Raw genomic sequence first — 21,427 nt, forward strand, 5'->3', positions numbered from 1 at the left:
CGTAGAGACCATTGTGATTAAAAAAAAAAAAATCAGGGACCAAACTGAGTTTAGCCTTAAAGTTCGAGGGACTAAACTAAATTTAATCCAAGAAAAAAATACAGGGTGGGATGGATAAGTGGATAACAGCTAAAGAAAAAAAAAAGAATGGTTGATATAAGGTAACGAGAAAGTAATGAAGTGCGTGCAAGGCTAAGATTAAGTATTTACAACAAATAGAAACATGACAGCTCAATTAAATAAGTAATTATAACTTATTCAAACCCTGTTCGGTTCCATTGAACACGGCTTTTTCACTTACAAAATAAAAAATCGGCACCAAATTGGCCAGTTTGGTTTGGTCGGGTTCTTGTTTCTCTAAGAGCATCTTTAGCAATGCTAGCCATTTTAAAGTTAAATTTTAGCCAAAATAGCTAAAAAGTCATTTTAGCTAAAAAGTCATTTTAGCTAGCAACTTTAGAAATATGTTTACATCAATGCTCTCTATTTTAGCTAGTTTTGAATTTATTTTATTTTTTAAATAAAGATTAAATAGTTTAAATGCATTTATAAACTACATAAAATAATTTGAAATGAATGTTTTAAATTATAGAGAGTCTCATCTCGCTCTCTATATTTATGAGCGAGATAGCTAAAAGTTATAATAGAGAGTCACTTAGGAGTCTGGTGCAACTACTAAAATAGATAAAAAGCTAAACATGCTCTCCAAAATAGCTAAAGAGCCATAATAGAGAGTCTGCTAAAGATGCTCTAAGCGGTGCAGTACAATTTTGGCCGTTTTTAGTTTTTCGGTGCATAAAAGTTCACCGCTAACTAATGCCTACCTAGAAATTGGCTACAAAATTAATGTGTCAAACACTTTTTAGTTACAAATTAGTGTCACTTAGTTACGATTTTGTGTAATTAGTAAATTTATTGGTTTTTTATAATTATCAAGTTTCATCTTTTGACTTAATCAGGTGCACAAATTTCAAGATGCATGCCTACGATTTAGCCACAATGTATTGTACAATGTTGTATTTTAGTTATGTTTTAGTGCTATTGGCTATGATTTAGTAGCATTTGGCTAGCGTATATATTCTAATCTAATTTTAGTTACATAATCTATACACTATATTATCAGTATATATATATTTTTTATAACAATTAGACTCATATATATATATAATTTTTTTTTATATAACCGGACTTAATAATATATATATATTTTTAATATAAGAAAATTAAAATATCAATAAAATATCTACTTCTAATTGTACACATGGACAGCACACACACACACACATATATATATATATATATATATATATATTTTTTTTTTTTAATATAAGAAAATTAAAATATCTATAAAATATCTACTTTCTAATTGTACACATGGACAGTGGGGCCTCAATGATGACGTGGAGTAAAGAGGGCCTCCTCCAGTCCTCCATTTAGCGCTCCAATAACAACCTCATTTGCCAAATCCCTTCTCCCTCTCTCTGAGCCACTGCGAGCACAGAGTGAGTGAGAGAAGAGAACCAAGGAGATGGCAACCACCTCCTCCTTCTCCTTCTCTATCCCAAACCCTAACCCTAACCCTAGAACCTCTTCTCTTCCACTCTCCAAGCAGCTCTTCGGTTTCAGCTTGCCTTCTTCTTCCACCGCCAAAACCACCACACTCAAACTCCGCTCCCGAAACCCTACCTCCTTCACTCCAACACCTATCAAATGCTCCGTTTCAGAAGCCACCGCCCCCGTCGGTACTCTCTCTCTCTTCTCTTCTCTTCTTATTCCATTTCATTTTCTATTCACTGCAGCAGCAATTCGTTATGTTTGATATATATATAGAGCAAAATGATTTCAATTCCATCTGTGTAATTGGTGTGTTTTTATCTTAGAGAAGAAGAAATTGATGAGGAGAAGTGACATAAGGAACATAGCCATTGTAGCCCATGTTGATCATGGAAAGACAACTCTGGTTGATTCCATGTTGAGGCAAGCAAAGGTAGAATACAATCTCATGGATAGTTCATTCCTGTAATGTAATGATGATGTAGGCTAGTCATGTATAAATTCCTAATGGACTTTTCGGCAGGTGTTTCGCGATAACCAAGTTGTCCAAGAAAGGATAATGGACTCCAATGATATAGAGCGTGAAAGAGGGATTACAATTTTGAGTAAAAACACATCCATTACGTATAAAGACTCGAAAATTAATATCATTGATACTCCTGGCCATTCTGACTTTGGAGGGGAGGTCGAGCGCATCCTCAATATGGTGGAAGGGATTCTTTTAGTGGTACCCTTCTGCGCCTTGTTTCGCTTTGCTTGTAATCCTTTTGTATTGTGCTTGTCATGTCGTGATTTTTCGCTCTTTCTCATTTTCGTAGGTAGATTCTGTTGAGGGCCCGATGCCACAGACAAGATTTGTTTTGAAGAAGGCTCTGGAATTCGGACATGCTGTCGTTGTTGTTGTCAATAAAATTGATAGGCCTTCCGCCCGTCCGGATTTTGTGATCAATTCCACTTTTGAACTCTTTATTGAACTAAATGCTACTGATGAACAGGTAACAAAATATTTGCAGGAGTGCCGAACTTACAATTTGCAACAGAATTTATTTTGGTCCTTTGGAATAATAATTGTCTGTCAAACATAGCCATGTATTTTGGCATCTTCTTGTTCCTTTGAATCAATATATCTGGGGGATTGACAATAATAGTAGGAACCAGTTTGTGGCTAGTGGTTACTATATACATACATATAATTGTGAGGAGTTTCCTTTTCAAAAACCTAACTGATATCTTGCTTTGATTGGAAAAGCTGAAAAGTGATCTATCCTTGAATGGCCTCTGTATAATTAATTATCTTTCGTCTTTGAAGCTCTTCTGTTTCATTGTTGCTTCCAAGTTATATAAATATGAAAAATTAATCTCTTTGCAATTTTCATTTTACATGCAGTGTGATTTTCAAGCAATATATGCTAGTGGGATTAAAGGAAAGGCGGGCTTATCGGCTGATAATCTGTCAGACGATCTTGGGCCCCTTTTTGAGGCCATAATGAGATGCATCCCTGGACCGGCCATTGAAGATGGTGCACTGCAAATGCTTGTGAGTTGGTTGTTCTTTATGTCATCTTTCTTTCTCTTTGTGTTTTATAAAGTACTACCACTCCTCTTGACCTGTCCAATCTGGATGAGACAGTGCTTTCAAATATTTAATGAACTATGAAACAAAATTTCATGCAAGAAAGGTTCATCGTTGTAATGAGACCACATGTTTTTAAGACCTTTATGTAGTACACTGTTTTTGCATGTGAAGAAAAGTTAAAGGAGGCTCAGACTCTTTAATTAAAATTGATAAGTGGAAGATGAAGAACAGGACTTTTTGCATTCTCTGGTTTTGTATTAATCCTTCTTTCATGCTCTTTCATATCATTAAAACAAGTGGCTCTAACACCCCCCCTCTTCTTGGTGTGCTTCTGAAGGAAAAGGATAAATATTAGCCCTATATGATGGGAAAATTATCACACTATGCCTAGAAAGTTTTCTAGTGATTTGCCATAACGATAATTATAGTTTTTCACACCAGAGGCAATGTGTGTTCCTGCCTACAAATTATTGACTATGAGTATTACATATGAGGTTTCTGATGTGCTTTGCCTCAAGAGCAGTCCTTTTAGTAATAACTACACATTTTTAGTAAAGAGAACAAGAATCGAATATTCGAGGATTATAGATTTGGGGGTGGAGGAATTGTGGAACCTGTCTATTATTCTTTTTTTTTTTTTTTTTGGTCTTCTGTTTCATGGTGTTTTAGGGGTGTAAGTCTGTCTTCCCATTTTGCGGAATTGGAAGGCAGCCATTACTTAGCCATCTTCTGAGTTTGTCTGCTTGTATTCTTTTTATTCCTGTACAGTTTACTTCTTGTGCGGACTGCTGGTTCGCTCATTGTTTTATTTATTTATTTTGTTTCAATAAAGTATCTTTCTTCTCATAAAAAAAAAAAAAGGGCCACGTAAATAAATTTATGGTCCATATTGAGGGATGTAGGTCGAGGGTAAAAAAATCTGCACCATAAAGTCTTATCTTGTCACATGATATTGTAGAGCTTTAAATTGTCATTATGGAACTTAGCTCTGCTTTTTTTAATTTTTATTACTTCTCTGTTTAGTATTATTAAACATAAGCATGGTATAGTTTATGCAGTATTCAACTGTTAATCGTAATATTGTAGGCTACAAATATCGAGTACGATGAGCATAAAGGTCGAATAGCTATTGGACGCTTGCATGCTGGGGAACTTCGGAAAGGAATGGATGTGAAGGTGAGTTTAGCCATATCTGGTAGATGTGGTTACTTACATATTTACCCATTGACACTGATACTTTTTATGTGTTAGATAGGAAGTCTTAAAGTTGTTCATCCTTTTCTCATGGTAATGAAATAAAAATTTCTTCTAAAACGAATAAAAGCCTAAAAGGAGTTAGATTCCTTCTTTTTTCTCATTTCCAAGTTGAAGTTTCCTTAAAATACTAATGTAATGCAATTTAAGGATCTAAACTATTATCTCTATTAGTTATTGATACAATATTCGATCTTAGTGTATTATCCATACATGTCTTTTCTTTTGTCGTATAATTAAAGTCAGGTTAATGCATTATTGCATTCTCATCAATCAAATTCATGAGATACTGTACAGGAAAAGAAAATGACTTTCTAATTTCTGCTTCTGTGTTGATCTTTTTAGGTATGTACCTCAGAAGATTCCTGTCGGTTTGCTAAAGTTAGTGAGCTTTTTGTGTATGAGAAGTTCAATAGGGTTTCAGTAGACAGTGTAAAGGCTGGTGATATATGTGCTGTTTGTGGAATTAATGATATTCAGGTGATGACTTATTGGTTTTGCATAGCTCAATTGTTATGTCATATTATTTTGTAAAATTTGAGAGATATTTCCAGGCTGATTTTAATTTTGATTGTACTTGCTCAGATTGGTGAGACAATTGCTGATAAGACAGATGGGAAGCCATTACCTGCCATTAGGGTGGAGGAACCAACAGTGAAAATGGCTTTCGCTATAAACACTTCACCATTTGTTGGGCGCGAGGTATGCCCATAGAATGGATATCTGCAATATTAAATGTCTTCTCCTAAAACTTTGCCTAATTCTTTAAGCTCCCTCTTCGATACTCTTATAAACCAGTAGGCGAAAGTGCACATGAAGTTAGAAGCACCAAAGTACATTTTCATCATCCATATAATGTATTCACATTTAATCACAAAATCAGGAGCAACAATATCCCTTTTCTTTTTTCCCCATATAGGGTTGAGGTGTGAACTTCAGCACCTGATCAGCCATGTTCATTTACACATTATATATATATATATATATATATATATATATATATATATATTTGTCTATCCAACAGTTTCTCTCATATGTTAATGAATTGAGTGATTAACTGAATCCAAATGTTTAATCAATCTCATAATCTCTTCTCAAGCATCATGGCTCTGATGTATGTTTTTTCAATTTTATTCTATAGAAGTTACTGGCTCTTGTACATCTGCGACTCTGCGTGTCTATAATCTTGTTGAGGTTATAAAAATTCCACCTTAGTTATTCCTTGCATAGTATGATATCCTAGGCCTATCCAGCTGTCTGCTCTTAATAAACTGGTTTTGGATTTAATATCCTAATTTCAACCTGTGTATGCTCTCACTCAGACAAACACACAGAGAGAGATATATGGATGTGTAAATATAATTATATATATAAGGTTCTCTTGCTACATTATCTGGCTGTCAATCTGCCACCACAAACTTAAACAAGAGTCCACCTAATTAGTGTTCTAGATTGACAGTCTCACAGCATAGCATGTTAGACAATCGACCAACATGACATGGCACTACATTTGTGCTTTGATTTCTTTTTAATGTCTTGTGTGGTGATCAATATTAGCTGCATATATATGACCTGTACCTCGTCTCGTGCGGTATTAAATGATTGAAAGTTTATTTTTCTCATTTTCAGGGAAAGTATGTTACCAGTAGGAACTTGCGAGATCGGCTTTCTCGTGAGCTTGAGCGTAACTTGGCAATGAAAGTTGAAGATGGTGAAACAGCAGATACCTTCATTGTTAGTGGACGAGGCACTTTGCATATTACCATATTGATTGAGAACATGTGAGTAGTTATTTTTGTTGCATTTTCATAAATCATTTTTCTTCTGCATAACCAAGAGGGGTTAATGGAATGGTCTGGAGCATGAACCCCATCAAGCTTCCTTCTTCGCGATTTGCTAGTGTTTCCTACCTCCTAAAGATTATAGGTTCAGCAGGGCCTGAGTCCGCAAGGCCATATATATATATATATATATATATATATATATAGGTTTAGGGGTTCTTCTACAGACACATTTTAATTGGTTTTTCAATTCAGGCGAAGAGAAGGATTTGAATTTATGGTCGGACCTCCCAAAGTTATTAACAAAAGGGTGAATGACAAGTTGCTGGAACCTTATGAGGTGATTTCTCTTGAATTTTGTTTCTATTCATTTCTGATGCTTAGGGAAAGGGTGAAGGAATAGACGCTACGGTTCAGACCCCCAAAAAAAAAAAAAAGCGGTGATTTCTCTTGAATTTTGTTTCTATTCATTTCTGATGCTTAGGGAAAGGGTGAAGGAATAGACACTACGGTTCAGACCCCCAAAAAGAGAGAGAGAGAGAGAGAGAGAGAGAGAGAGAGAGAGAGAGAGTAGACATTACAGTTATAGACAATATATCGGGTTCAGTTTAAAAAACTGGAATGAAATAAGTGCATAACAATATTAAGCATAGGCCTACAGACCTGTCCGAGCATATGTCCACAGTCTGTTCAGTCTGGGTAGAAGTAAAGGTTTAAAGATAAAAAATTAATAAATGCAGTTATCAATTCTTTTGAATTATGTTGTTATGTATTTTTATATGTTATGACTTACTACCACGGTTTTTACAATATAGTAAGGATACCACTCATACCAGCAAGTATTTATGTTCTTCTTCTGGAGAAAAATATTCTTATAAGTTACCATCATGCTACCACTCATCTGATATAAGTTATTTCTATGATGTGTGTTGCTTGCAGATTGCCACTGTAGAGGTGCCAGAAGAGCACATGGGTCCGGTCGTTGAACTTCTTGGCAAAAGGCGGGGGCAAATGATTGATATGCAGGGGCTTGGGTGTGTACTTCTTTGTTGTTATTCTTTAACTAATCTACTTTTGAATAAATTTCAAGATAAATGCACAAATAGAATTAAAGGTACTGAACTCGTGCATGATAATTATTCAGAGCATAATTGTCTTCATGGATCTAGCAATAAACCTGCAAAGTGTTAGGGTGTAACATAATGTATAGTAGTACCTAAAATTAGAACTCATTTTTAATCTGCACGTGTATGCATTTGCAATTTTGCATTTGCAGGTGCAATATTTTGTTATATCTTCAGAAGCTTTGACGTAACATGATAAGACTGTTAAATATTTTTTTGGGTCAAATAGTTTAAGTACCACTCAAACACCTTGTGTGGCAGCTGATATAAAATATCCACTTATCATACAGATCAGAAACTTCCATTAAATGATGCGGCTATGTCACATCAGGTGCCACATAAGGTGGTTTCTATGTGGAATCTAATTCACCTGGCATTAGTCATGAATACATGTGTATGGAGTTGTATAGTAGAACCCCATTGCAGTGCCTTTGTTACATGAAATGAACTTCGTTACTTTTAAATAAACTTGATCTAAAATAGAAATATAGTTTTATTGATAATGCACTCTGTTACATGAAATGGATATGTTTCTGTCTATGAGAATCGCACTACTTTTAAAGTAGACTATAAGGTTTGGTACATGATTTTTAACACATAAATTTCATCAACTTCAGTCCGGTCCATTTTCTCCTGCTTCTGCATGTGTTTCTATGGAGCACAGTTCAAAATTGTAGTTCCAACATATTCATTGACGGTCAATTTTCACATGCATACATAATGCTACATGAATGTTATTTGCCCTTGGACCTCAACATCCAGCCCATATTCATGAGACCTCAGTGTTATACTTGCTCTCCTTGTTCTCTGGTTCACCTGAGTATGGATATTGGCAGTTACTTTTTGAATGTGCTGCTTGGTGATGTTAAATATAATCTGAGTATCTGTACTTTATATGTGCTATAGGTCAGAAGGCACAAACCTGATCAAATATAAGATTCCAACTCGTGGCCTTCTTGGTTTACGAAATGCAATTTTAACAGCTTCTCGTGGCACAGCTATTCTGAATACAATATTTGATAGCTATGGACCTTGGGCTGGTGATATGAGTACCCGGGATCTGGGTTCACTGGTAATTTTCCAGCTAGTTTTTAATTTGGAGGTTTAGTTTTATGTTGAAAGCCTTTTGCAAATGTTTGTTACAGTAGTGAACAATAGTTTATACCAATTGTCAGCCATTTTGCAATATCGACATTTTGACTTGATTCTTCATTGAAGTGTATGATTCAAGTTTGAGCAACACAGATCATTTAAAAGATTAAAAAAGGTCATGTATGACGTTTGTATGGATTTGCACACACTGCATGTTACTGTCTCCCACCATGTCTGGACTCTGGATTACCAAATTGAATCTTATAAACTAATTTTCAGGTTGCCTTTGAGGGTGGAACGAGTACTTCTTATGCCCTTTCTAGTTCACAGGATAGAGGACAGTTGTTTATTGGTCCTGGGGTGGATGTTTATAAAGGTCAGATAGTTGGCATCCATCAGCGGTCTGGGGACTTATCTCTTAACGTATGTAAAAAGAAGGCTGCAACAAACATCCGTTCCAACAAAGAACAATCAGGTGATAAGCAACTCTAGTTGTATTCTACTTTCTCCTGTCTATTGTTAAAAGGATGAATTTTAGTCCCTTTTCTGCTTTGGTTACATTATCCTGTCTATTTTGAAAAAAAAATTAATTTTATCCCCTTTTCTGAAGTTTCGTGCAATATATAAGGGGTGAGGTTTCATATGTTTTAAGCTAATAAGAAAAATGTGGGATAAAAGAAAAGTAATAAAGAGTCAAATGTGTTTTGAGCTATTAGTGTTTTATAAATAAACTGTTACTATTGTCTTTGTAAGCTAATCTGCCTTTTCTTGTCAATACTATTAAATAGGCATGATAAATATTTCACTCTACCTAAATAGAATGAAGTATCTTCATATTCATTTTATTTGTTTTAAATGTCAGCTAATTTTTGTTTATTTTTAAATAGAAGTATCTCCATATTTGTAGGATAGTAGGAATTTCTGAGGTTTAATGGTGTGTTATGCTTAATAGTTGCTAGAATTGCTGGAGTTGGCTTTTCATTAGAGTAAAATTTCCTGAATGGTCTCCGTCTCTCTGAGTTCTCTCCACTTCAGTACTCTACTTAGTCATTGATTTACTTATGAAATAAATAAGATCTCATGTTTACTTCTTCTTTTCTTTTTTCTTCTTTTAGTCATTTCAATTTGTTCATTACATTAGCAGCAGCAAGTCTTGAGTCATTGCAATTAATAATCTATAATTTCCTCTCTTTGTGCAGTCATTCTTGATACCCCATTGGATTACAGTCTGGATGACTGCATTGAGTACATTCAAGAGGATGAACTGGTGGAGGTCACTCCATTGAGCATCCGGATGTGCAAAAACCCCAAGTTCTCAAAGAAATCATCAAGGTAGTCCGTTTTGTGAATATATACCATGTGAACTGAGTATCCTTGCAAAACTCATCACAGATTTTTTTGAGTCACCTGAGTAAGCAACGATATAAGTTCAAGTTGTTTAGACATCAAAGACAGAGTAAGTCAAGTTTTGCAGTATTGGTTGTATATAAAAGAATAAGAATCAAATTTGTACAACTACTACGAGTAACAAGATGTTCACTGGTTAAGACAAATTGAGCTGAGAATGATTCACAATATTGAATTGTAACGGAGATCATGGTTATCACATATTTGACTGGCCAAAGTATGGTGGTTTTCACTTTATGAGAGCCCTATCTAGTATTTTGGTAATGGAAAGGGAATGTTAACAAGTAATGTATTTATTATCTTGCGAGTTTTGACCGTTGCATTTGTTGTAGCGGAGACTTGCATCAGTTGCTCTACCGATTCACTTTGTCACTCACTCTCCTATTAAATAGTATATGTGACTGAAGATAGTATGATAGAGGAAGATGTTGCCCAGAGCAGATTGTATATATTGAAATTGTTCTCAAGTCTTAATCTTATGGTTCAGACGAGAAAGGAAAGTTCTCATGTCTATAAGATTTAATCAAAGTCTAAGGAGTAAGGGGCTGTTTTTCTTAAACTTCTTCCAGGTCATGAAAGTGATATAGCCCTGCTTGGTCTTTTACTCTGTTGGTGCCTAACATGTCATCCAGGCTATGCACGTGTGCATCTAGATGGGTGTGTGAGACTGCCTCTAAGAACCTAGATTGGTCCTAGTAAAGAAATAGTTATGTTTCTGGAATGATTGATTGGAAGCGTGGTCTGTATCAAGTAGACGTTTATGATTCCATATTCCTGATAAGGTGAAGAATTTTCAGGTCCTGTAGATAGGTTAACAATATGAGAGGAGCTATGAAGAAATTATAAGAGCCAACAAAAAAAAAAAATTTAATTTTTAGGATAGGTTAACAATGAGATAGGTGCTGTATTTGCAACTTCAGTACGCCGTTGACTTTTATGGGTATTTTGGGGTTGTTGTGGTGACAATAATGGTAGAGGCGACCAAATTGGTGGTAGGACGGCGGACCTAATCACTGGAGTCCTATTCCATGTGTGGGATGAACGCAAAGTAGGCTGCTTCACCAGAATCCATTATTGACCTGGTACCTATTTAGATACAGCCAGCAGGAGACTCGTTTTGTCATTTAAAATTTCGATATGACTTGTCAGATGGCATACTTGGTCTTCTCGTGCGGAATTTATTTCTCTGTCTTCCACTGTATACTTTTCTTCTTTGGTATACTATGTTCTGGTATATGTAAACTTAAGTGAGAAGTTTCTGCAATGCATGAATTGTTCTTATCCACTCTTTCCATTTTCTAATCTCATATAATATTTCGGAACAACGTCGAACAAAAGGCTTTGAGGTTTGAAATTGAACATTTTGAGTGTAGTCTTTAGTATAGATAATTTTCTGCTCACCCCATAAGAAATGACTTGACAGTGTGTTGATCGGTTTACATACATCAATGTATACGGCGGTCCTGGTAAGAAATTTGTTTTACAAGCAATACTGATAGAGTGCAAAAGAACTGGCTCTATGATTTGGTTGGATCCACACTATTGTTTCTTTATAACCCTACTACAACCACACCACACTTTACTACTGTTGAAACCATTGTCCAGTCCAAAGGAGGCACCAAGTCAAGGCACATTTTGAGTCCAAGATAACAGTGCATAAAATTCTATTGAGATTATTGCCTATATGTAAAATTTGACAATGTTCTTTTTTACACATGATTAGGAATCGGAAAGTTTGTTTAGAAACCAGCTTCTTGGTTAAAATCAGGATTATCTGGTTAAAAAACTTAAAATAAAAGCATCATTAAGAGGTCAAAGCTTTCTATGATAGCTAATTATAGCGAATTCGTCGTAAAGTAACGACGACGAAGACAGATCCAGCATAGTATTGCCAAAGTAGTCTTTGATGCCCCAGTCTTGGATCGATCATCGATGTATACTAAACTAAATTATCAGCTAAACTCGGATGGATTGATCTCATTTAAAACTAGTGATGGTCAAGTTTGGCCAAAGTATACTTAATTATTTGTGGCAGCTCCCTTACGATGTATGTGCATATTTAATTGCATCAGCCCACTGCACTGCAACCTCCTCCATTTTATTTATGTTTTTGGTTAATTGAAATCGACGTCAGATGGTTAGGACTTTATCTTTTATGGTGGACTTCAAAACGTAGAAAAATAAAAGATTCTTAGAAGAATTCTTCGTGTGTTGATTTAAAATGCGATCAAGTAAATATTATTATTTACGTAGCTCATTATGTAATTATTGGGCTAATAAGTAGGTAGTGTCTATATAATGTAATTGAAGAAAATTCATGAGCAATCACAGTTTGGAATGGATGAACAAGTAACTTCAAACCTATATAGATGGGAATAATGAGAATCAACCCATCTAGTTCTCCTAGATCATTCTATCTTTGTGTTCTTTACTTTTAAGTGAGCAAATTCTTTTTTTTTTTTTGGAAATGGGCTGATGCGACTGCCCTCAAGCCTTGATTAATGAAACTGTAGAATACAAGAGGGGACATAGAGCCTGAACCCCATATTACAATAAGCATCAAAAGAACATCCCGAAATAATATCAAGAGTCTCCACTACATCTATGTATTCTACTAAGCACCAATTAGCAAAGAGTGCACAACTGGCTACTCTATTTGCTTTGACAAAGCGGTGACATAACGGAAAGATTACTCTATCACGAAGAAGCATCATTACAAATAAACCAGTTTCCCTATTACGTTGCCACACGGAAATAAATCCGGCGACACTCCATTTCATCCTGCCACTAGGAGGTTGTGACAATTTGATGAAGCAAGGAACTCGCCACTTCATTAGGGCAGACAAGGCACACAAAGTGTCCAGTCCGGGACAAAGCCCACGTCGCCCTAACACATATTGGTAGGGACTTATTTCTGGCTTAAAGCCAATTCTAATTAAAAGAAACAAATAACATAAATATAAACTAAAATAGATTGGGCTCGAAGCAAAAGCCCAGGCACATATAGTTCTTAGCCCCAGCACATGTCGAGATCTGCAGCCACCGCACCAGTTGCTCCCATGGAATCCCACCGCCAGCCTTCCGCCATGCACACCCCTACCTCCGCCATCCACGACCTGTGCCGACCAACCCAGCTCCGAAACCAGGTAGAAGAAACACGGTGCTTCACCAGGATCTGCACCCAAGCCAAACGAGCGGCGAGTAGCACCGAAAACCGCCTCCCACTCAATCCTACCGCTCGGATCAATCCCCACCGACAAGACTCCAAGAAGAAGAACTCCCAGATCTCGCCATGAAGACCGCGACTGTCGCTGCCAACCACTGAACCACCACACGCCTTCCCATCCATCGCATCTAGATCCCAGCGAAACAACATCCGATCCCAGCAACATCTAATCTCCACATTGACTGCTAGGCATACTAGAGGACCAACGAACGGTCCTTACACTTCGCTCTTTAGTTTATGGGAGAGTTTCTAGTGAGGACTTTGAAAAAATATTTTATGATGACTTTCAAATCAACGATTGAATTAGTGATCTAAATTTTAATGGAAATATATAATATATATATATATATATATATATATTTTCGATACACAAATCTTCCAACTACTGATTTAAAAATCTTTATTAGAGCTTTATCATTTTTCTTCCTCTAAGAATGGTTGATAATATGTATGCAAGACTAGCGTCATTCTTGACACTCCCAATAAATGAGATTGTCGACTCCACTGAATCACCACCATGCGGTGGGATATCTTCTCACTCGTAAGAACATCACAAGCAAACCTCCCATGGGGATGATCTCCTTGAGAAAGCCATTGATTGTTTTTTTCTATCAGTTCGATTGAAATGACGAGAATGGGTTCCTTCATAGTGGCGTCATTTTGACACACCGTGGTCATCTTAATTTACCTAATGCGATACACGCTGGTAGATCACCATATGTGGTGCTGAGGCTTTTACTTCCTTATTGACTCATGTATGAGGCTTCTTGAGCATGGTTCTCGTTGGTTTACCCAACCGAGAATGACATTGGGCGTGAATCATGGACTCACACTATGAAGTTAGGTGCAAAATTAGTGGCCATGGAAAGTACTGAAAAATTGATAATATCTTCGAAATTTCCTCAATATATATATATATATATATATATATTTTTTTTTTTTTAAGGTCTCGATATATCTTTAACTTACTAAGAGAATATTGTGAGAAATTTTCAAAATTTCACGATATTTCGAAAAATATTCTAAATTTTCGCGAAATTCCTAATATTCTCTGGAAATTCGGAGATTATTGTCACCTCTTATATCCCGAAATTTTTTTGCGAAATTCTTGATATTCTCATGAAATTCCGAAATTATTGTGACCTCTCACGATATTTGGGTTGGTCAGAAAGTATTTTGACCAAAATTGAAGCCAAATTTTGACAAGGTTGGGGTTCAAACCTGATACCTCGTGAAAACTAGCCCTTGTCCTTATCTAATCCAACTAAAGTACTAAATTGTACGACATCTAAAAAGGAAAACTTTAAAAATTTATAGGGTCATGTATCACTCTTTGAGTCTTTTTCCTCCATGGTCCATGTTTATAAATCTTCTGATTATCTAATCTGCCAACTAGTAAACATTTGGCTCCATTAAAAAAAAACTTTTCTATGTATTTCTATGGACAATTTTCTACTTCTTTTCCTGTTTGTTTGAAGACAGATGTTTATTTTAACATATCTATTTAATTGTAAAATATTATTATAATTAATAGTTAACTCTCCTAATCTTCTATTTAACTCATTTTGAGATTTCTCATTTAGAATTTCATTTCTTTGTCATGTCAGTGTATCTTATTATAATCTAACTTACTACAATCATTATACAATTAAGTTTATCAAACAATTTTTAAAAAATACTATATGTAACTGATCATGTAAACATTTCATGAAAATTCATTAATGATTTACATGTTACTTTCTAAATTTCCATCATTTTTTTTCTAAAATTTACTTAGATAGAAATTTTCTCGATATTTCTATCGAAATTTTCATTTTTTTTTACTATCGATATTTCCTCAATATTCGATATTTTAGTCCTTGGGCCATGGTGTCACAGTCCCGCGGACATGGCTTACACGAGCCAAGTCGAGCATCAAATGTTCAAGCTTGGCTTAGATATTTGGTTATAAGAGAAAACGAGTACCATTTTTGAAGAATATATGATGTGTCTCGTAGAAGTCACAAAAATGGAACCAAAACCTCAAGGCAAACAATTGCAATCGCGAAAACCAAAAGATGTTAGAAATTATCGTTTCTAAAAACCCAATGAACATAACATTATGACCCTCAATACCAGACATGGTCGGAGCCAAGGGGATATTCATGATGCCAACATGGGAAGGACAAAGAAAGAGATCATATTCTAGAGTTTTTCTTATATAATATTTGTAAGGTTGTCTTAAGTAATCGTCATATAAATATTTGAGTGGATTGCTCCCAGAAAAGATAAATAATAAAGTGTACTACAAACTCCCAATGCAATTTAAGAAGTGATGTGTGGATATAAATGATATGAAACTTCGTCGTGAACTGTAACATGTTGATCATGATTTCAGATCTCACTATCATATGACAAAGTTGCAATAAACGTAAATTAAAAAAAAAAACAAAAAACAACATTGGCACCATTGCTTAGTATTCTACCTTAATGGGTTGGAGTTTAATCAGTTATAGAAAAACATGTGTTTAAAGATACAAACTACAAGGCTCCAACACCAAATATATCCAAGATCAAAACCTTGCTTAAACTAAAAAAAAAAAAAAATGGCATGCGTTTGTTTCTTCAGCGGCTGCCTACAAAATTACCAATCGTCCTTTCAATATATGTCTAACAACCCTAATGTGTTTAGCAAGAAAGGAGAAGAAAATAGTCATAAAAAAATGAACATATGTTGTTGTCTTAGATGTGCAGCCAAGTATTATCTTTTACACAAAAGAGGATTTAGGTAAATGGTAACCATAACTAGATCGTATAATTCTTTTTGACAACATGCCAAGTGGAATTCAAATGAACATAACAAAACCACTTTTGTAAAATAAATAAGGTCACACAACTTATTTTGTTTCTAATGAGTTTAAGTCACACAACTTATTTTACTCGCTAATTATAAATTTTAACCAAATAAAATACTTATCACATACTCGATTAAATTTATAATTTTTAGTATTATCATCATTCACCTAAAAAGAATAAAATACATAACTCTGTATATTACTGTCATCAATTTTTGGGTCAATATCATGCCCAATATCACAACTCTAATAGAAGATCTATAGTACACCCTAAAAGATTCCAAAAATGAGCTCCTTGATCACTCATATAAAAGAGTCCAATCCTAAGCATCATCCAATTTCTTTCGATTTTTTTATTTTTTATTTCTTTTTTTCTTCGTTCCGACTACTAAAATCAATATAAAAACTTGTGCCTAGCTTACCCGACTCGTTTGGGAGAAGCAGTCAAAATAATTCCAAATATTGTTCCCTTCCCTAAAGTCAAAATCGTCGTGTTTGACCGACGGGGGCGACGCTTTTGATGCTCATTTTTATTGCTTTCATTCTCAAATGACGGATCTACCCTTCCCCCACAATCCCCGGACGGCTGGAGAGTGGAGACAGAGATTGGCTTTCTATTTATCCGGACCCCTTTTTGCTCAGACAGAGAAAACAAAAAAGAAAACGGGGAATTTACCTATGCCACCAAGAATCTGACGCATTATTTAAGGGCACGAGTGTCATTTACTACTTCAGTGGGTTCCACACAAATAAACTTTTCTTGCTCCGAAGATAATAGTCGCCGGTCTATAAATGCCATCTTAAATATTCCGATATGACCAAATTGCCCTTTTCGGTTGAAAAGGTATAAATGCTCAATAAATTGGGACATGTACATGTTTTATTCGTTTTCCCCCAAAGTGTTTGGTTGGCTTCTAGAAGGTCTGTATGCCAGCCAATTGGACTCTGCCACTTGTATTACTTTTGGCGGTGAAGTATGCACAAAGAAAATGAGTGCTTGGTTTATCTCCTTTGAGTGCTTTAATTGCTGATATTAATTGCTAAAATAAAATCACCCACATGTCAAGGGTTTAATTATCTCCCAAATAATTTTAATTTTTGTCAATTTTTCTTTTTTAAATTATCTTATAGTGCAGGCAAAAACATCAATATTAATATTCGATAATTCTGAATATATGAATTACCGATATATAAGGTCAGTCGTGAGAACTCAAAAACTTAATTAGCAAGTTGAATGAGACCTTATGAATTATAAGAAATTACTAAGAACAAAAAAAAATCACTCAATGAATGTAATAAAACAAATAAAAATACAATTCAATTAACAGATTACATAGGCCGGACTAACCTCGAAGTAGTTAGCGTTGGTGGTGCGGTTGCAACTAACACTTGACTTTCAAAAACCATTGATTTTTCAATAATGTTAAAGATTGTTTTTTGGTACAATATTAAGTTTAATTTGGTTCAATTTAAAATAAAAAAAATCAGTCATTTCTTTCTTTTTTTTCCTTCGCCGGCCATGCAATTTTTCTTTTTGATTTGTTTTGCCGATTTTGTTCCTTTGAGCACTGAACTTTCTTATCTGTTTTATGAATTTTCTTCTTCCAAAAAAGACTCAATCCTCTTATTAAAAGAAGAAAAAAAACCCAATCCTCCACATAAAGTACAAAATAGCCAAATAGGAAACAAAGTAAAATACCCATTTGTGTAATTATCACAACTCCAGAGGGGCATTGTTTACCGACCTTTAAAAAAATGAAAAACAATATTATAGGAAACTACAGAGCTCCCCCTTCTGGAATCTCTGGACTTTTTCTCTCTATTCCAACTGTGAATGCGAAGAGAGAGAGAGAGTCTAGAGAGAGAGAGTTAGGAGGGAAGTCTCTTCGAAAGACGTTGGACCCTCTCCTCTTCTTCTTTCATTTCATCAAATGCTGGTGGTGGCTTTCACACGCAAAAAAATTCCCCTTCTCATCTTCTTCCCAAACCCAAACCCAAACCCCGTCTCTTAAATCCCCCATCTTTCTTTTCTTTCTCCCATCTCAAACCCATAAGACTGATTTGATCGAGTTTTCTTGATTCAATGGGTAATTGCTGTGTGACCCCTCCCCAAACGGGTTCGCCCTTAAAGAACAAGAAGAACAAGCCGAACCCATTTGCCATAGACTACGCCGTCACCCATGGCGGCAGCAAGCTCTCCGTCTTGAAGGACCCAACCGGCACCGAAATCGAGCGGACGTATGAACTCGGCCGCGAGCTCGGCCGCGGAGAATTCGGAGTCACCTATCTCTGTACTGACAAGGTCACCAGCGAGAAGTTCGCCTGCAAATCGATTTCGAAGCAGAAGCTGAGGACGGCTGTGGACATCGAGGATGTGAGGAGGGAGGTTGAGATCATGAAGCATTTGCCTAACCACCCCAATATCGTGAGCTTGAAAGATACGTATGAGGATGATAATGCGGTCCATCTTGTTATGGAGCTCTGTGAGGGCGGTGAGCTCTTCGATCGGATCGTCTCCAGGGGGCATTACACCGAGCGTGCCGCTGCTGCTGTCACTAAGACTATTGTGGAAGTTGTGCAGGTCAGATTTTAATTTGAATATTTTCACCACTTTGACTAAATTCCCGATCAATATGGTTTAGGAAAGTAACTTAATAGGATCGTTAGAAAGATATTATCACATGATAACCATTCTTTTGGAAGAATCATTCTTTTGGTGGACAATTTGTGATAGTTGTGTAGATTCCCCATTGACGGGACTTATTCTCTGAGTAGTTCACCTCATGAGTTTGACGCGTTCAATTCTATTGCAGATGTGCCACAAGCACGGTGTGATGCATCGGGATCTCAAACCTGAGAACTTTTTATTTGCAAACAAGAAGGAAACAGCGGCTTTGAAGGCAATTGATTTCGGGTTGTCGGTCTTCTTTAAGCCTGGTAAGTCTTTGCAAAGCTGCCCCATTTGATTATCTTGTTTTGTTCAGTGCCGCTGATGTGTTAACCTTTTTGTGTATGTTACCAGGTGAAAAATTTAGTGAAATTGTTGGAAGTCCATACTACATGGCTCCCGAGGTGCTAAGGCGCAATTATGGTCCTGAAGTTGATGTGTGGAGTGCTGGAGTTATACTTTACATTTTACTTTGTGGTGTTCCACCTTTCTGGGCAGGTGTGTTTTCAGTTTTTCATATTCGTGTTTAATATTTTCACTTCATTAGAGATGCAACTCCCTCCAGAAAAGTTTTGTTAATATTCTGACTTATGATCTTTGAAATTTTCTGACTTTATTTATCTTGCTCTGCAGAAACTGAACAGGGAGTTGCACAAGCAATTATACGGTCTGTTGTAGATTTTAAGAGGGACCCCTGGCCTAAGGTTTCTGATAATGCAAAAGACCTTGTGAAGAAGATGCTTAATCCTGACCCGAAGCAGAGGCTTACAGCTCAGCAAGTTCTAGGTAAGGATAAGCTCTGATAAATGGTGGTGTTTATCACTCGGTTGTTGATGTAATTTTTGTTGCTTTGTGTTTCACCAGTTTTGGAATCTACTGGAATTGTAATATAACCAACACGTACCTTGTTCTTACTTCTTTGAATGCAGATCATACTTGGTTGCAAAATGCAAAGAAAGCTCCAAATGTTTCTTTAGGGGAAACAGTGAGAGCAAGGCTCAAGCAATTCTCTGTAATGAACAAGCTTAAGAAAAGTGCACTCAAGGTAATGTCTCAAATTTTTTGGTTTTATAATTTTTTCAGGCTCCTGCATTTGCTTTGGATGCTCTACTGTGTGATTTATATGATTCCTTACCATTTCTTTTTTCTTTTGGAATTTAAATTTACAGGTTATAGCTGAGCATTTGTCCCAGGATGAAGTTGCTGGCATACAAGAGGGATTTAAGCTCATGGATACTAGCAACAACGGCAAGATTAACATTGATGAGCTAAGAATTGGGTTACATAAACTTGGCCATCAGATACCTGATACTGATCTTCATATCCTAATGGAAGCTGTAAGTACTATCCTGTATTTTGAACTCTTTGCATGTTTTAGCTCTATTAAGTCACTATAGTTTTCTTTCTTTGGCTTGGTGGGTCTGGACTTGGGAGTCCACAGTGGGTATAGTATGATCTTGAAATGGCACTTTGAATTGTGTAGAAATATATGAAAGTGGTATGATGTTAGCATTTAATGTCTGTATGTATGATTGCTAAACCCTTTACATTTAGAAACCACATTTAATGACTAACTTCTCAAAAGTAACCCCCCACCTGTTATCCCACAATTTATATCATGAGAAAAGAAAAGAGCAAAACAAATTGAAACATTTCTTTAAAGTTTCCAAAGTTTTACATGCGATATCTATCTGAGCAAAAAGAAATTTAGAAAAGTGAACTTTTCTCTAATCCGTTATGATATTTGGGCAAAGGGGGAAGGAATAGAAGTGATTGTTTTGAAATGACTGAATTATCACACATATGTGCTTCGAATTCACAAGTATCTGGATCATTACACTTGGTAGACTATATGAAGATCTATAATGTTACACATATTAACCAGACATTGATTTACAGGGTGATGTAGATAATGATGGGTATCTGGACTATGGAGAGTTTGTAGCCATTTCTGTTCACCTAAGAAGGATGGGCAATGATGATGAGCACCTTCGCAAAGCATTCGACTTCTTTGATCAAAACAAAAGTGGGTACATTGAAGTTGAGGAGTTGCGAACTGCCTTGGCTCCTGAAGTTGATGATAACGTTGAAGATGTTATTAGTGCCATTATCAATGACGTGGATACAGACAAGGTTGGTCACATTTCATACTATTTAAAACTGTAACTATCCGTATCTGCTTGTCTTAATATCAGTACGCCCGCAAATTTACATACATGAAGCAAAACTAGGAATTTATTCTTGTATAGTGTGTGCTTTCTCTACTAGATACTCTTATTACTATTTATGCTGGTCTATGCCTCCTTAGAATCCACACTCAATCCCCTTTTATGATTGCAGGATGGAAAAATAAGTTACGAGGAGTTTGCCGCCATGATGAAGGCCGGCACAGATTGGAGAAAAGCGTCAAGGCAGTATTCACGAGAGCGGTTCAATAGTCTGAGTTTGACATTGATGAGGGATGGATCATTGGAAGGTAAAACCGAGAGTTAATGACTGGAAGACTGACTCAAGGTTACTTTTGGGAAGGTGATACGTCATACATGTTAATGAAAGAATTGTTCATTTTTTGTTTGTGTTTTTGTAATTCTTTCTTCTGTAAGTTTCCTCCGTTAATTTTACATCCTTTTGTAGACCCTTCTGTGATTATTAGGATATGAGCCAAGGGTTTTCTCATGTCTTGATGTAGAGTGAGTTGGCAAAGAAATTCATTGTTGTGATTGTAAATATGTTATAGAAAATTGGCATATATTTTCATCAAAGTGATCATGTGAAATTATGGTTCCATTTGTCAAAGTTTGCTAGCAATACCAAACTATTTGACATGACATGCTTTTTTAGTAATTTATCATCCTGAGGTGTCCATTGATATAATTGACTTTGGGTGCCTTGCAGCCAAGGATGACCAAAA

General features: G+C 35.9%; 2 protein-coding genes across 3 annotated transcripts; both read left to right on the forward strand.

Moving 5' to 3' along the window:
• Nucleotides 1–1,448: 1,448 nt before the first annotated feature.
• LOC112192926 (putative elongation factor TypA-like SVR3, chloroplastic) lies at nucleotides 1,449–10,132 on the forward strand. 2 transcript variants are annotated; one of them, XM_024332868.2, is made up of 14 exons: nucleotides 1,449–1,742; nucleotides 1,881–1,987; nucleotides 2,078–2,281; nucleotides 2,373–2,549; nucleotides 2,942–3,091; nucleotides 4,217–4,306; nucleotides 4,730–4,864; nucleotides 4,970–5,086; nucleotides 6,014–6,165; nucleotides 6,421–6,505; nucleotides 7,105–7,199; nucleotides 8,196–8,361; nucleotides 8,661–8,856; nucleotides 9,581–10,132. In XM_024332868.2, exons 1-14 carry the CDS (start codon nucleotides 1,529–1,531, stop codon nucleotides 9,715–9,717), a joined length of 2,025 nt encoding a protein of 674 aa, XP_024188636.1. In that variant the 5' UTR covers nucleotides 1,449–1,528; the 3' UTR covers nucleotides 9,718–10,132. The 2 variants fall into 2 exon arrangements, with proteins under 2 accessions (XP_024188636.1, XP_040372509.1); XM_040516575.1 differs by lacking the exon at nucleotides 4,730–4,864.
• A 7,528-nt stretch (nucleotides 10,133–17,660) lies between these two features.
• Nucleotides 17,661–21,309, forward strand: LOC112195294 (calcium-dependent protein kinase 8). Its single transcript, XM_024335704.2, has 8 exons — nucleotides 17,661–18,429; nucleotides 18,662–18,785; nucleotides 18,871–19,014; nucleotides 19,150–19,302; nucleotides 19,446–19,561; nucleotides 19,686–19,853; nucleotides 20,416–20,649; nucleotides 20,857–21,309. The coding sequence occupies exons 1-8, from the start codon at nucleotides 17,932–17,934 to the stop codon at nucleotides 21,007–21,009; spliced, it is 1,590 nt and encodes a 529-aa protein (XP_024191472.1). The 5' UTR covers nucleotides 17,661–17,931; the 3' UTR covers nucleotides 21,010–21,309.
• Nucleotides 21,310–21,427: the final 118 nt, after the last annotated feature.

Source organism: Rosa chinensis, chromosome 3 (genome assembly GCF_002994745.2).
Source record: "Rosa chinensis cultivar Old Blush chromosome 3, RchiOBHm-V2, whole genome shotgun sequence".
NCBI classification, from domain to species: Eukaryota; Viridiplantae; Streptophyta; class Magnoliopsida; order Rosales; family Rosaceae; genus Rosa; species Rosa chinensis.

Bases quoted from the DNA above. Each gene is read 5' to 3' on its own strand.
- LOC112195294 (XM_024335704.2), top strand. From the start codon at position 17,932: ATGGGTAATTGCTGTGTGACCCCTCCCCAAACGGGTTCGCCCTTAAAG. The intron at 18,786-18,870 runs GTAAGTCTTTGC...GTATGTTACCAG, and splicing joins GTCGGTCTTCTTTAAGCCTG to GTGAAAAATTTAGTGAAATT. The intron at 19,015-19,149 runs GTGTGTTTTCAG...CTTGCTCTGCAG, and splicing joins TGTTCCACCTTTCTGGGCAG to AAACTGAACAGGGAGTTGCA.
- LOC112192926 (XM_024332868.2), top strand. From the start codon at position 1,529: ATGGCAACCACCTCCTCCTTCTCCTTCTCTATCCCAAACCCTAACCCT. The intron at 6,506-7,104 runs GTGATTTCTCTT...TGTTGCTTGCAG, and splicing joins AGTTGCTGGAACCTTATGAG to ATTGCCACTGTAGAGGTGCC. The intron at 8,362-8,660 runs GTAATTTTCCAG...ACTAATTTTCAG, and splicing joins CCCGGGATCTGGGTTCACTG to GTTGCCTTTGAGGGTGGAAC.